The sequence below is a fragment of the Rutidosis leptorrhynchoides genome, chromosome 10, assembly GCF_046630445.1.
Source record: "Rutidosis leptorrhynchoides isolate AG116_Rl617_1_P2 chromosome 10, CSIRO_AGI_Rlap_v1, whole genome shotgun sequence".
Lineage (NCBI taxonomy): Eukaryota > Viridiplantae > Streptophyta > Magnoliopsida > Asterales > Asteraceae > Rutidosis > Rutidosis leptorrhynchoides.
The window spans coordinates 78,393,362-78,410,296 of NC_092342.1; the positions used below are offsets into that span (position 1 = coordinate 78,393,362).

The 16,935-nt window shown below is 35.9% G+C and overlaps 2 protein-coding genes across 2 annotated transcripts; both read right to left on the reverse strand.

Annotated features, from left to right (window-relative positions):
- Positions 1 to 1,800: 1,800 nt before the first annotated feature.
- On the reverse strand, positions 1,801 to 3,797 carry LOC139870392 (uncharacterized). Its single transcript, XM_071858204.1, has 3 exons — positions 3,793 to 3,797; positions 2,435 to 2,965; positions 1,801 to 2,320 (listed from the first exon to the last, which is right to left on the reverse strand). The coding sequence occupies exons 1-3, from the start codon at positions 3,795 to 3,797 to the stop codon at positions 1,801 to 1,803; spliced, it is 1,056 nt and encodes a 351-aa protein (XP_071714305.1).
- Positions 3,798 to 3,916: 119 nt separating this feature from the next.
- On the reverse strand, positions 3,917 to 8,837 carry LOC139872912 (protein CHUP1, chloroplastic). Its single transcript, XM_071860849.1, has 9 exons — positions 8,205 to 8,837; positions 8,042 to 8,088; positions 7,164 to 7,904; positions 5,540 to 6,856; positions 5,323 to 5,454; positions 5,051 to 5,232; positions 4,848 to 4,959; positions 4,444 to 4,587; positions 3,917 to 4,153 (listed from the first exon to the last, which is right to left on the reverse strand). The coding sequence occupies exons 1-9, from the start codon at positions 8,311 to 8,313 to the stop codon at positions 4,055 to 4,057; spliced, it is 2,883 nt and encodes a 960-aa protein (XP_071716950.1). The 5' UTR covers positions 8,314 to 8,837; the 3' UTR covers positions 3,917 to 4,054.
- Between the last annotated feature and the right edge of the window lie 8,098 nt (positions 8,838 to 16,935).

Genomic DNA, 16,935 nt, shown 5'->3' on the forward strand with positions numbered 1-16,935 from the left:
GTGATACACTTCAAAATCCATCTAACCATAACACGATGAAAACCAAATCGAATCAAAATAATTTCAAGAAACTCCCAACTCACCGTGTCATACGCCTTTTGAATATCTACTTTAAATGCGCATCTAGGAGTACCATTTTGCAAATGGTAATTCCGCATCAATTCTTGAGTGAGAATAATATTATCGGATATCCTACGGCCCAGAACGAAAGCCGATTGATTTATATCAATAATATCATCCAAGACATCTTTAATACGGTTTGCAAGGATTTTACTAATACACTTGTATATAACATTGCAACAAGCAGTTGGACAATAGTCTGTAACTTTGGAAGGAGTATCAACTTTGGGAATTAGAGCAATAATTGTGTGATTAATTTCGGTTAACAATTGCCCATTCCTAAAGAACTCCTGAACCGCCATGATAATCTCATCGCCTATAATATCCCAAGAGGACTTAAAAAATTCAGCAGTGTATCCATCAGGCCCCGGTGATTTGCTATTACCAATACTGAAGTTGGCACTTTTAACTTCCTCTGCGAAAATCGGCCTAATCATTGCTTGAGCTTTAGCTTGCAGAAATGTACGAATAAATAAATCAGCAGGGATATCGTGTGGTGAAGCATCTGATGCCATACCCAAAAAATTGGTATAGTGATGAACAAAACAATCAGGAACTCCCTGCCCTTCCATAATATTACCCGTACTATCTTCCACCATAAGGATATGACTTCTATGTTGTCTAATTATAACAACTTCATGAAAATAAGTTGAATTACTATCACCAACACGAAGCCACTCAACCATAGCTTTTTGTTGTAAAAATCGTTCCTCATCAAGGACTGCATCATTATAAGCATGGAGAAGATGGCAATGATCTTCTCGAATATCAATAGAGAACGGGTCCAAATCAAGTTGAGTCTGTACTACATCCAGTTCAGTTCTAAGATTAACAACACGAATATGGAGGTTACCTTGCTGCCACATCAAACGTCTTAAAGGTTTCTTTAAAACACGTAACTTTTTAACCACCTGAAACATTGAATGACCAATTAAGGCTCTTCTCCAACCTCGATAAACGACATCATCAAAACCCTCCTTATACACGATAAAGTTGCTAAATTTAAAAGATTTAGGACGGGCAATAAAGGTAGAAGGAAGTTCTGACACCGTCGGAGCATGATCAGAAATCCGGTACGGAAGAAAAACTGCATAAGCATTCGAAAATTCATTAATAAAAACATCAATAGCCATTATTCTATCAATCTTTTTCAAGACACCATCCGATGCATGTGGCTTTTGGTTCCATGTATAATGAAGTCCCGAATGAGAAACATCACTCATTCTCATATTATCAACACAATCTCGAAACTCTCTCATTGCAAGCGTAACTAGAGAGCTCCCTGCTGTCAAATCATCTAGACTGAGAGATACGTTAAAATCCCCCATTAACACCCATGGGTGATCACCCACAAAACTAGTATGCATACACAAATTGTCCCATAGAGGCCGGCGATGAATATAATAATTTTTAGCATACACAATAGACATATACAAATGTTTATCTTCTCGCACTAAGTGGAAGAGACAATGAATAACCTGATCCGAAGCATGAATCACAATATCATTAACAATCAACGGATCCCATCCCATAATGATTCTGGTACCCCCACTACACATTGAACTATTCGAAGTCCATTGCCATTGACGAAACACCGATGCACAAACATTACTCAATTTACCAATATCAACATGAGACTCCAAAATGGTACAAAAACATAAATTATTACCCGAAACTACCTCACGAATCTCTTTCTGTTTCGGGATGCGATTCAACCCCCGAATATTCCATGTTGCAAAAATATTCATGAGAAAACTTTTCAATAGGTGTGCTTGCACCTTTCATATCATTGTCCCCAACTATACCCGTATAATTATCATTGCCTTCTATATCACTTTCTTCATCTATAAGAGCTTTATCCGGATAAACTTGGAGAGTAGGATTAAGAAAAGAATTACCATCGTCCCCATCATTCAACGCTCCAAATGAGTTACTTGTTTCAACTTTATCTTTATCTTTATTCGACGACTGAGTAGTCACCGGTGGCTGTTGCTTATTAACTGGATGATACACAAGTTTTGTTTTAGGTTTCCCGATAGCAAATGAAACAGTACGCCGATTGTCCTTTTTGATCTTGCTTTTTGTCCCCACAATCTCAAAACCATCTTCATCAACCTGTTTATTCTCAACTACAGTAGCAACCGCTACATGCTTTGGACATTGTGCATCTTTATGTCCAAAGATTGCACATACCGAGCACCTAGGAGGCTTCCATTCCAGCTCAACTCTTACAGTACTTATTGTTTTCGTTCCCCCCCCCCCCCCCCCCCCCGGACTTGGAATAGCCACGCGTAATTATTCTTTCATCTCTTGCTCAGCCGAGATTTCGATCAAAGCACGTGCAAAATTAGGCCGACTCCATGACTCTTTACACATAGTGCTTGTATAAGAGTCTAGCATAATATACGCCAGAATACTCAACCCATCTTCTGTAAAACCAGCAAGGGGGATATCATGAAATTTAACCCACACCGGAATACTCGAAAGCTCCTCTTTTGTCAATGCTATTTCCGGGGACCATTTATTTAAAATAATTGGAATGTTTCTAATGATCCATGGACCACCTTCAAGAGCACCATTCATACCATCTTCTGTCTCAAATTTAAAAAAGAAAAAGCCTTTAGAATTCATCATTACCTTTTGTAATCCAAACTTCCGCCATACATTTGTAGCATAGTTCTTAACAACCGGGTATGCCACACGTTTCCCCAGGAAGTATCCATAAAGAGTATCACTATAACGTTCTTGAACTTCCAAAACAGATTCAATCGGAATTTCTACATCTACCTCATCTTCCAAATTAGTAGGGCATGCAACAATCACATACACTACACCTTCAGTTTTTCTGCACAAAGGGGAGAAAATGAAGCTTTGGGATGATTTTTCCGTTTTATATTAAGGCAATATTTACATTTTCTACCTAATCCCTCTAAACTTTCATTCGAGGTCCCTCCCCAGGCCAGTTGACTTTTTGCCTCGCAACTGGTTACTCGGTCCAAATCTCGAAAAACTTAGAACACAAAAGTTGCAAGTTTGTAACCCAATTTATTACGAACATCTGGGTTTTAATTCATTCATTCTGTGTCTGTATAAGCATAAATCTGGGTTTTTAATTCACTCATTCTGTGTCGGTATAAGCAAGTTATGCTTAAAATTACGAAACAGCCCAAATTAACTTCTTAATGAAAATTGTGAATTTTTATAAAATACACATATTTTTTTTTATCGAGATAGGAGATGTTAGAATGTGATAATACCTTCGGATTTCGGGGTGTTACAGGTGGTTGGTGGGAGGGTGTGCTTGATTGTAGTGAATATCGAAGATATTTTGTGTTTGAGTTTTCCGACAAGTATGGGGTATGACGTGATTATTTAATATGTACGGTTTATTGTTTTTAATATTTGAGAAACATGTCTTTGGATCTAAAAATGTGGTCACCCCAATTTGAAATAAAATGGGATGAAGAAGATAAGGAGGATGAAGATGAAGAGAAAAAAGAGAAATAAAGGAAAGGACAAAAATGCCCTCATATGTATGGCACAAGTCAAAGTTAACGGAAAACTTTAACGCCCGTTAGTGAAGGGACCCAGCGTAACTTTTTCAAACTATGGTGACCGGCGTCTAAAAAAAGTATGGGGACGCGACATGAAACTCAGAGTAAAACACAGGACCCCATATAATTTTTTCTACTTTTTTTAGCTATTTTATGTATCATGTAGGCAGGGGCTCAAACTTTTGGCAAACACAACTCAGTTTGACAACTTTTTTAATGAACAAGTAGTACATTATTCCTGCTATATGAATTTAACCTTTTGGTTGTATACATAATTTAAGTGAAGGTTATATTCTGCATGAACGCACTGACATTAACATATGTGACATATATATCATGGTAAAAAAAAAATTTAAAATAAATGAATAATCTTGTGACGTTCACGCTTCGGACGTATTTTCCTCATTTGGTTGTTTATTCATTCGGCTTCTCAGTTCTTCAAATGCCTTCATGCTCTCTGCATCAAACCCTCCTGCAAACTGCACACGAAAATAATAAAAATTCAGTTAAGTAGATGTAGTAATTCAAGTTAATTTAATCACCAACGGGTCAATATGGGTAACTGGATCAAATGGGCCAAATAAAAAAAAAAAAATCAGCTAAGAGAGGAATGCGTTGAAATTCGTCCAAAGTCTATTTTCAGCATTCATTTTCAGAAATCATCTTGACTAAATATACCAGATTATGATTTTAACAAGTTAATTAACGCTTTGAATATTCGTAAAATCTGTAAATAAAAAATAAACTCGCAACTAGAGATGAGAATTACCTGATGAACACGAAAAGCAAAACGCACACCCTGCAGGACCAAAAACTCTCTGTTTGGTTCTTTTTCAGGCCCTTCCAATGCATCAAGTTCTGATGCAACTCGTTTCATGTATTTCCTTGCCAATTGTACCGATGCAAGTTTGATCTGCAAAGAAACAGTTTTTTTACAACAAAAAAAAAAGAAAAGAAAATAAAAAAGATTTTGCTAACGACATCCCAAAAGTCTGTCATTAACACACTTTAAACAGTTGTACATGCGTGCCACTGCCACCACTAAACTAATAAGTAACCGCTATGTACAGCGTTTAAAGTGCGTTAACGACAGCTACGGCTGTTGTTAGCAAAATCTAGAAGAAAAAAAAAAAAATAAGTTTTTCATTGATTAACAAAACTAACAAACCGTACCTTGCCTACAACTCCCGAATCTTGCAACCAGTTCACTGGGATGCCAAATTCTTTATATCTGGACATAGCCATGTCCCGTGTGCGCAGCAATGCATAAACACTGTTCTCAACTCTGAAAAGAAAAAAGACATTTTAGATCTCAATATAATAATTGCAATTAACAAAGGAGATCGATAATAAAGAGTATAAGCGGTGATGCATACTTTTCTAGCAACTTGTACATTTTCTTCAAAGCAGGTTCACACGAAAGACTTGGATCATCAACGAAATTTGTCACGTGCATTTCAAGTTTCTTCAGGTCCTGATATTCGAAGGCCGCTTCTCTCAGTGCGTCCGCTTTACCTTCTGGCCAATCGAAGTGCTTTAGGACTGCCCGCTCATCAACCTTTTTTCAGAGTTAAAAAATGTGTTATATCCATCTGCATGCATATATATTATATGTAACATATTATGTAAACCTATATTGAAAGTTTACCAAAAACGAGAGTTCTTCGTCCAGCCAATTCACGAAAGTCAACAAGTCTTCAACGTCTGTAAAAGAAGCCGCTCGTACTTCAGTTGCAAGCGACTCGACAAAATCACCTTGTGTTTCAACGTCAGCTTTTACCTGAAAATCGACAATGTGTGATATTGTTAACTGTAACAAAGATTCGTATTAATCTTAACTAAATGCTTTGATTAGTAACACTTACAGCCAATAAGAATGTTGATCGATTTTCTATTTCCCCAATCATGTTATTTCTTGCATCTGCTGTGTTAGCGGTAATTGAAGATATAATCGACGTATCCTTCTTAGCTTCACGCTTCATCAAGCTCTGGTAAAATTCAACCAATTCCGGAGCACGGTGAACTTTATCACCGCCACCTGGTCCTCTAGCAAGGCCACCCGGTGGCGGAGGGGGAGGAGGTGGCCCACCACCTGGCGGTGGTGGAGCCCCAGGTGGCGGAGGTGGCGGCGGAGGTCCGCCACCAGGTATTACCGGTGTCCTACTGGCGTTAGCAGGAGCACCGCCAGTAGGTCGAGGAGGAGGACGGGCTGTCCTGGGTGGTCTCTTTTCGATATGGGCGAATTGCATCTTACTAACAGTTGGAGAATCACCCGTTTTTCCATCGATCGATTGATTACTTGAAGCATCGGGAGTTAATACTACTCGCTCCTTAACTTGAGCGAGTTTTGGAGGTAAACTAACCATTCGACTATTGATTGGAGGTTTGTAACTTGAACTATCACCAAACCGGGCTGCTCTTGCTTGATCCGCTTTATTTTTTATTTTCTGTTCTCGCTCTAATGCCAACTTATGACGGTCTTTATACGCAGGGTACTTTTCATCTAAAACTCCTTCAACTGATTTAGACATAAGATGAAACGATGACGCAACGTTGTTTAAATCAGACGAAACATTCCCCGGAGAATTAGGACCTTCAAGATCACCTGCACCGAAGGTTGTAATGGCTACAGACTCACCCGCATTTCTTAACATAAGAGCTTCTAACGGACCCCGCGGTTTATGGCTATGGCTCGATAAAGATCTTGCAGGTGAACTAAGAGCACTCGAATTAGATTCATCTTTACCTTTACCCCATTTCTTGAGTTTTTGAATCAAACTCGGTTTTTTACTGAAACTACTATATCGACTCATCGAACTATCAATCGAAGCAGTATCGAAATCTTCACTACCGGGAGACGATGGTTGAGAAAAGTTGCTTTCGAGATCTGTATCGCCACCTTGACCACGTTCTGACCCTGCATACTCTAACATTAATTGTTTAGCTTTTTCTTGAGATCTTGGGCTTAAATTCTTGTTTAGATCACGGGCCGATGTTTTGCCAGCTGGCGTTTCGTAGTTTCTAAGCTCGAAACGTAGGCACGCATTGACCCAACGAAGGTACACCAATTCTTCGACTTCACTAAACCGGTTCATCTGTAGTCCTTCCACTTGCTTTAAAAGGTCCTCGTTCATGTGTTTTAACTTGTTCACTTCTTCTCTAACCCTAGCCACCATTTCAGTCTGTAATATTGTTAAATTGCATCATTATATTATTTTTTGAACTGCTATCATTAGTGAAACAGGTCTCGACCCAACCCATTTAGAACCGACCCGTTTGACCCGTCTAAAAATTCCAACTCGTTGGACCCATGACCCGAGCCAAAACCCTTCCGGGTCTCGACACAACTCTACCCAACCCATTTAGAACCGACCCATTTGACACGTCTAAAAATTCTGACCCTTTGGAGTTTGGACCCATGACCCGTTTCAACCCAAAACCCGTCCGGGTCTCGACCCAACCCGACCCGTTTGCCAGGTACAGTGTTACCTCTGTCGTACTAGATAGTGTCGATATTCGAGATTCTGCTGCATCAAGCTTAATAACCAATTCCCTTTTTTCATGCTGAAGCTCCCTGTTTTTTCGTTTGAGCTCAACAACATCGACTTCAAGCTCCTTTAACGTTTTCAACTTCCTATCGATATCGACATCTTTCTTAACAGCATCTTGTTCTTTTGTATGAAGAATCCCAACTTGTTGTTTTAACAACAACAATTGAGCTTTCGTTTGATTTTGTTCAAGTTGAAATTGTCGTTGAAGCTCCTTAATTTTATTCCTAGCTGCTTCAAGTTCCCTCCTGTACGAAGCTCCAACGTGCACTTCTTCTTGTAACTTTTTTCTTTCGGTTTGTAACGAATTGATTGTAACATTTAACATATCGATTTCCACCGTTTTAATCTTGAGCTGTTTTTGTAATTCGACAACATCTGATTCTTGTTCCTTTAATCCATAGTATTCTAGCAGTTCCCCTTCGAGTTTGACTTCTCGTTCCTCGAGTTCTTTAACCAAGTTACGTAATCGGTCCAGTTCATTTGCATTATTAGCCATCTCCGCTTCATATACTCGATCTTTTTCGTACTTGTCCCCTGGAAATGGAATATCAATCTCGCCTGATAAAAGATCTTCGAATTCAGGCAGAATGTCATCTTCAAAATCAGGACTGTTCGATTGTGCATTAATTAAACCGCTAATTAGTTTAACCTCTTCTTTCTCCTCTTCCTCTTCATTATGCTACAAGAAAAAAAAAGTAAAAAAATAAAAAATAAATAAATAACAATCGCATCAAATTAGTATGACAATAATATATGCAATTAAAAACAACAACAACAACAAAAAAAAACAAAAAAAAAAAACACACATACACACACCTCTGTATCTCTGAGGCTGTTTGAAACTTGGTCTTTATCGCCAGCTCCTGAAATAAACGCGTACCGCATATCTTTCTTAATACAGAGATTAATATCTTACAAATACAAAAATTGAATAAAACATAACGTGTTTATAACACTTTGTAAAAAGATAAAGAATTACCTGCAGAATCGATCAAACGAGCCGATGAAGGAGGAGGTTTGACATTAACCTGTTTGACTGCATAAACTGCAATTGATGCAGCAACTAAAAGGCCTGCCCTGACAATCATGTCGGTATCTTGTATCGAAGATTACTATATTTACACTCATCTATGTATATATCCACCCAAAATTCAATAACCGTTTCAACCAGCATCATACGATTCCATGGTAAACCATTAAAATCATCTATGCAGCACAAATGAACAACACAACTATGCAGAGAACAAATTCTCTTTTTTAAATCTTGAGAGATGATACAGGGGCAAATTTGAATTCTTAATAGTTAATACTGTAAATTTAAATTGTGCATTTTTAGCTAGTTTGATGTTCCAAACGGGTAAGAGTTTAAAGTGGGCAAGCAAATTGTCTAACTTTTATTTGATAAAATTAAATGGCAGTCAATATCTGAGCTAACTAGATGGCTTATGTCCACTCAAATTCTACAGTTTGTGAGCCTTGCATGCTGTTATCTTGATATCCACATTTGAATAACTACCACCAACGATAATCGATCAATCTCGGTTTTGTCTTTAGTAATAGAGGATGTGGGGCCTGTTCATTTAACAAAACAAATGCAAAAAATGTTAACTTTATTTGTTTGGTTGATAGGGGATATAAGGGTAGATAAGATAGGTGAAGTTAACAAAGAAAAGGTAGAGATTGACTTTGCTTTTAATGGAGTGATGCATATGGCATATGTTAAATAAAGATCATGAATTACATGATAAAGGGAGTAAAACAAGACCTTATCCATGGCTATAGAAACAAGCATTTATGTCCATATATTTGGCCTTTTTGTATTCTTCTAATAATTAACATATTAGTTGGCATAAGGCCTAAAAGGCAAGTGTACTTTATGACCAAGTTAATAATGTTACAGCTTCTAGTATGAAATACTATTTGCCGAGAACCAATATACAAATTATGGAATATATGTTTGTCTTAAGTGTGTGAATTGCTCTTCATATAATAAAAATTACTAAATAATAATAATAATGATGATGATGATGATGATGATGATGATCCACTAACTTTTAATTACCAAATTTAAAATAGTACTTATTAGCTGAACATGATATACAAACACCAGGTTGTCCAAAATTGACCAGGACCAAGCTATTGACACCACTGTCAATAAGTCAGTTCCTTGAATAACCAGCATCATTCACAAAATCACAGGTTATTTAATAATAAATTCAGCCAATAAAATCAGTGTGATTTCTATTGAACACACTTCTTTTAAAAAGCAAACTGTTTTAGATGGTAGACCAAATTCAATGTGTGAAACATACTACTTTTAATGCACAACGTACAGTCCCTATAGAGTGTATATTTTTTAGCTTGTATACAGCAATTTTAATGTTCAATTTTGTTCACCAAAACACAATAATAGCATTAAAATGACTCCCTAAAAACGATATATAAAGTAGAATAATAATTATAAATAATAATTAATAAAATCACATAATACAGCGGGGCTAATTTGACCTAATTTATCGCATTAGTTAATTTCAATGTCAAAATCGACGGTTTCAGACCTAATTCAAAAGTAGTTCTTCTAACTCATAACAATTAAATCAGACAATGATACAGTAATACTGCACACAAATTAAAGTGAAGCTTTGGAATTACCTTTGCTCGTTAATGTAGTGACTAGAACTTTTCCATAATTTATATATTAAAATTAAATGATATCTAATATTAACATGATTAAATGTTTCCAACATGTTAAGCAATCAAACTTGTTAAGACTTGATTATTTGTTATGAGTTTCATGTAGACAATTGACCACCCAAGTTGACCGGCGATTCACGAACGTTAAAACTTGTAAAAACGACATGATGATATATATATAGACATATATATATGGTTAAAATGAGATTATGATAAGTAAGTATCTCACTAAGTATATTAACAATGTGTGATATACATAAAAAAAAAATGAGAATATTGAATTATGAAGCTCGAAATGATATATATAACGATTATCATTATAACAACGTCTTACCATAGACACGTATACAATCAGTGGCGGATCTAGGATTCATACACACTGGGTGCACATAATAGTAAAAAAAAAATTAAGCAAGAAACTATAACTTTATTAACTATATAACTAAGGTTATGTACAACAAAACATATGTTGAAGACGAGTTCAAAATACATAGAGCAAAAACAAGTAGGAAGGGTCAAAATAACCATATTAACACCCATTCGATTTCGTAATTCGAATTTCACAAGCTTCATTGCAGAAAAACATCTCTCAACAGTTGCAGTTGCAACAGGCAAAACTAAAGCTAGCTTTAGCAATCAATAAACATAACGATATGAAATATGTTTTCCAGTTTCCACCATTAATCTAGAAAGGTCGGTGATCCCATTCAAACTAGCAAATTTCTCAAATGACCACCCGGTTGACATAGTCCACCTTGATTTCCAACTTGATCTCTAAACAAATAACAACACAAACAATAAACTTTGTCCGCCTTAACACTATACTCCAACCAATGATATTCTTTAAACCAAGTAAACACAAAACGTCTTTCCTTTGAGCCTATTACTTTTTGTGGAAACAAATGACCACCCGGTTGACATAGTCCTCTTTGCCAATATAGTCTTCTTATTTCTTCTCTTTGATTAGGATCATAGTCTAAAATTCTTTTTCTATCCGCGGGATCCCATGGAAGATCATTTATATCGATTTTTATGGGCATTGAAGGTGCCAAGCTAGGTTGTGAAACGTATTGACTTGAAGTTTCTCCATCAACCGATCCGATGATATATTTCTTTTGAAATATCTTTTCATTAAACCTGTAAATTGCTAGTAATTTTTAGCTAAAGTGCGTAAATTCAATTATACAAAAATAAATTACTAGTTAACTACACAAGTCATAACTGTTAGCTAAAGTGAATCAATTAGATGAATCTGTAATATAATCCAATTTACAAAATTCATGGCCACTATAAAATTGCACAACAATATAATAATAGCAGCTACTGATTATCTATTCTATTTCATCGTGCAAGTGCCGTTATTCTCTTTTGTGATTTATATAGATTAATAAACAAGCAAAATTTTAAACCCTAAAATAATTGAAAGAAGATAGATTACATAGAATAAAGTTATATAATTAAAAGGTTTATAATCTTTAAATTAAATGTTAAATTAGAATGATAAGATAGAAGACTATGAAAAGTACCTGATGTTGTCTTGTAATTGAAAGAGAAATCTGATGACGAACAAGAGGGTCTGCAATTGCGTATGAATGACGAATTGACGAGTGATTATAATATACGTACAATTTGTTTGAGAGTTAGTAGGCTTAAAATATGTTTAAATGGGCTTAGAGGTTGCACAACAATTAATCCAATGATTGCACTCTTTAATAGCCCAAAATTTTTTACACTACATGGGCTTTTTTGAGTGGTGGCAAGTGCTACCATTATGGTAGCTGTAGGTCCGTCCATGTATACAATGTTTGTAACATCCCGTTTTTCTTCATACATGTCTGAGGTACTTGATTGATCTTTAGAATGTTCATACTTGGTTGTATAATAGTATAAAGATGATTGTACGATGAGTGCATGAAGTGTACCAAGCGTACACGTGTTGCTTGTTCGAATGTCGAAGAAAACTGGACGTTGTTTGAGTTACATGATGTGTACGTACCTTTTTGATCCCAAATAAAGTTTGAGTTGACATTTCAAAACCTTACCATTAGAAAGGAAATCTTATTACGTTTCCAACGATATTTGATTCATCGAAAACGGAGTTACGGTCAAAAAGTTATGGCCAAAACAAGTTTGCTGAAGTTCGGATGAAACAGGCAATTGTCACGGCGCGACAAATTGCTCCGCGGCGCGACAAATGCCTATGTTGAAGGTCAGAAAGCTTGAAAAACATGTTCTAAAATCACCCTTTGGGCCACGGCGCGACAAATTGCTCCGCGGCGCGACAATAGGCACGATCTGGTGCTGTTCAGCCTTTTAATGAGTTAAATGAAGGGCAAAGTTGGTATTTCACATATGGACGGGTTTTTGGCCATAAAACTGATCCCAATCTTATCCAAACCTCATTCTCTTCATTCTCCTTCCCTCCCACTCACACACCAAACCCTAGAGAGAGAGTAAAGGGTTTAGAGAGAGAAAGCTCAAATCGGGGAAGAAGAAGAGTGTTTTGGGTCGGGTCACAAGAGTTAAAGTTGTTCTCCTCGTTCACGGCTACGTTGTGGTAGTAATGGTATGTTCAAATTCCGAAATTCATCTTTATGATTTAATATTCAAGTTAGGGTTTTTAGATTTTTAGTTGTAAAACCCATTTAGATGATGAAGTGGGTTTATGGAAACTAGTTATTTTTGATACATGGCGGGTTTTGGGTTGATTGACGTTTTGGCCATGATTAGGCTTTGGTTTTGGGTGTACTCACTTAGTTTAGTGATTTTGGAAGCGTTGGAACCCTTTTTGGGTGTATTTGAGTTGACTAATTTTGTAATGGGTCAAAATTAGGGTTTATGTGTCAAAATGGGTTTTGAGTCAAGTTTTGGTGAATTAAGTATGTAAATACTTGTTTTAGGTGTTATTTGGTGTTTTGGTAATATAATCACTAGTCGTTAGTGATTTTGGGCGTTTTTGAGACTTAGGTCAAAATGGGTCGACTTTGATTGGGTCAAATTTGGAAATGACACTAAATTGAATTAAATGGATGTTAAACACTTTTTGTTAAGTGTTAAATGGCATTTTTGAATGAAAGTGAACGTGAGAAATGATTTCGGGTTGAAATTGGTATTTTAACCATAAAGTCAAACTTGGTCAACCATGAAACGGGTTTTTGGGCAATATACAAGATAGTATGCATTTAATGGCTAAAGTTGATGTATTTGGGTATTTCGGGAACGTGGGAACTAGTCTCGTTAGTTTTGGACCTTCGGGTGTCGTTAAATGTATAAAAAGGTGTATTTTGCACTTAGGTGTCTAAATGGGTGGATTGTGGAGGTAGGTATAAACCCTTGGTTAAGGGTGTTTGCGTCAAATTCTCTTGAAGGGAATGTGTGTTGATTGTGTGAATACCTATATGTATATTATAGGTAAAAGCTTGCTCGGTTGCGTTTGGTGGCGACTTTACATACATGACTTGTGCATGCATCTCGAGGTGAGTGGAATAATTATGCGTGTACGTATATAATGTATTTATTTGTGTGATATGAATGTGGAATTGTCACGGTGTTCAAGACACCACATTCTAAGTAACGAGTAGCATTGTCGCGGTGCTCAAGACACTACTCATTGTTTGATTGACATGTGGTATTGTCGCGGTGTTCAAGACATCACATTGTCATGGGAGTGGAATTGTCGCGGTGTTCAAGACACCACTCATTGTTTTGATTGACATGTGGAATCGTCGCGGTGTTCAAGACGCCACATTGTCATGGGGGTGAGTTAGTCGCGGTGTTCAAGACATCACCCGGGGGATTAGTGATTACGCGGTGTTTAAGTAACACTAATGGATGTTATGAACTCCGATGGTCTTTCAAGTACCGTTCCCTTGTACGATTGGTTAACCATGGTTGAGTGAATTTGTATTTAGCATATTAAATTGTGAACTATATGCTATTGTTGTTGCTAGCTTCTTGTGAATTGTGGATAGTAGTTTATGCATGATGTTTGCATGGCTGTCGAATTGCTAGCTTGTATGCGGTATTGTGTAAGTGTTTGCAAGTAAGTAGATTATATATGTATATGTATAATTATTGCATTCACTAAGAGTTAGCTTACCCCTCTCGTTGTTTACCTTTTTACAGGTATTGTGATTGTGAAGCTAGCTAGTTGATAGACTAGTTGCGTAGTAGCGCTTGGGCTCTATGGGGTAGCTTTCGGATATGGATGTGGATTGGGGATTTTGTAGATCCTCGGGATTATGCTCTTGGTATCGGGTTGGGCTATTGTGTCTTAACCGTGGTGTTGTATAAATGTTTCGAGGTCGCATCGTTTGGTTGTGTCGAGTCAAACCTTGTATGTGAAATACATTCTCGTAAGGATGTATGGTGTCATTGTAAACCAAGAGTCGAGATAAAATGTTTAACGTGTTATTATGATAAATTGTATATGGATAACTATTTCGAAATGGTTTGTATACTTGGGTGATATTGGGACCTAACAAAAAAAAAAAAAAAAAAAAGTACTCCGTTTTTGGTTAAACGGTTTGGGGTTGTTTCAATGTTTTGACATATCATATCGACCCATCTATATATATATATCGGAACAACCATAGACACTCTATATGCAGTAATGTTTGAGTTAGCTATACAGGGTTGAGGTTGATTCCAAAATAATATATATACTTTGAGTTATGATCGAGTCTGAGACTTGTAGACACTGGGTCGTGGATTCGAGATAATATATATTGCTTTATTCTGTACATCTAACTATGGACAACTAGTTGTAGGTTACTAACGAGGACTGCTGACTTAACAAACTCAAATCATTAAAACGTAATAAAAATGTTGTAATTATACGTTGAACATACTTTGATATATATGTACATATTTGTTATAGGTTCGTGAATCGACCAGTGGCCAAGTCTTACTTCCCGACGAAGTAAAAATCTGTGAAAGTGAGTTATAGTCCCACTTTTAAAATCTGATATTTTTGGGATGAGAATACATGCAGATTTATAAATGTTTTACGAAATAGACACAAGTAATCGAAACTACATTCTATGGTTGAATTATTAAACCGAATATGCCCCTTTTAGCTTGGTAGCCTAAGAATTAGGGAACTGGTCCCTAATTGATGCGAATCCTAAAGGTAGATCTACGGGAACTAACAACCCCCATTCTGGAATTTGGAATGCTTTAGTACTTCGAGTTTATCATGTCCGATTGGTGTCCCGGAATGATGGGGATATTCTATATGCATCTTGTTAATGTCGGTTATCAGGTGTTCACCATATGAATGATTTTTATCTCTATGCAGTTTGCGAAATGCCTGATATGAGATGTGTTATAAAAATGAAATCTTGTGGTCTATTATTATGATTTGATAATAGATAGGTTAAACCTATAACTCACCAACATTTTTGTTGACGTTTTAAGCATGTTTATTCTCTGGTGATTATTAAGAGCTTCCGCTGTTGCATACTAAAATAAGGACAAGATTTGGAGTCCATGCTTGTATGATATTGTGCAAAAACTGCATTCAAGAAACTTATTTCGATGTAATATATTTTTATTGTAAACCATTATGTAATGGTCATGTGTAAACGGTATATTTTAGATTATCATTATTTGATAATCTATGTAATATTTTTTTTAAACTTTTATCGATAAAATAGAGGTTATGGTTGTTTTAAAAATGAATGCAGTCTTTGAAAAACGTCTCATATAGAGGTCAAAACCTCGCGACGAAATCAATTAATATGGAACGTTTATAATCAATATGAACGGGACATTTCAGTTAATATGATGAATCCTGATATCTAAGCGGCTTCGGTGAGAGAAAGAGGGGGCTTCTTCGCTAATGGCGGGAACTAACTCTTAAAGCTTTTTATTTATATATACTTGATAAGGCTAAAAAGGAACATATATTTCATAGCAAAATCCCCCAAGAAAGACAAGATTTTAGTTGCAATTGTTCCATTTTCAAGTAATATTCGTTTATTTTAAATAAGTGCGAAGACAAAAGGCGAAAACGACGAATTGAAGACACAAAGGTCCAAAAAGCTCAAAAGTACAAGATACAATCAAAAAGGTTCAAATTATTGATGAGGAACGTCTAAAAATGACAAGAGTACAAGTTACAAAACGCAAAGTACAAAATATAAAATTGTACGCAAGGACGTTCGAAAATCCAGAACCGGGACCAGAGTCAACTCTCAACGCTCGACGCAACGGTGTAAAAATTACGAGTCAACTATGCACAAGAATAAAATATAATATTTAAATAATTCATAATAAGAATAATATTAAATAATAAAAAGTTGTTAATTGAGCATAGTTCAGGGGTCATAAGTGAAAATTCAATTTCTAAATTCGCTATAAAAGGCTTTGTAATCGTAATGTAAAAACACACCTTTTTCTATCTTTTTCTTATTTATCAATATCAATTATCAATATCTATATTCTATATCTCTATCATAATGTTAACTTAATAAGATATAACAATAATCTTAATTTTAATTTTAAATTATGATAATAATAAGATTTATGATAGAGATCGTTTGAGTGTGTAAGTCAAAATTCTGTCCGTGTAACGCTACGCTATTTTTAATCATTGTAAGTTATGTTCAACCTTTTTACATTAATGTATCGTAACTAAGTTATTATTATGCTTATTTGAGCCGAAGTAATCGTGATGTTGGGCTAAAATATTAAGAAGGGGTTATTGAACTTTGGACCATAATTAAGGTTTGGGCAAAAGACCGACACTTGTGGAAATTGAACTATTGACTATTAATAGATGGGGGGTATTGTCTAATTGAGTGACAACTCATTGGAGTCTGTCGAACCTATCTTCAAATTAATTAACCTAATAATTAATAATGATTATGGTTGTCCTATTTAGTGATGTTCATATGGAATCTGTTATAATCATTTAATTAATCAATTGGGTTGGGTAATTGATTATTCATTCTGATCAAGTGGATGAATTAATATTCATAAACTAATTAAAACAGGGGTGGATTACATACAGT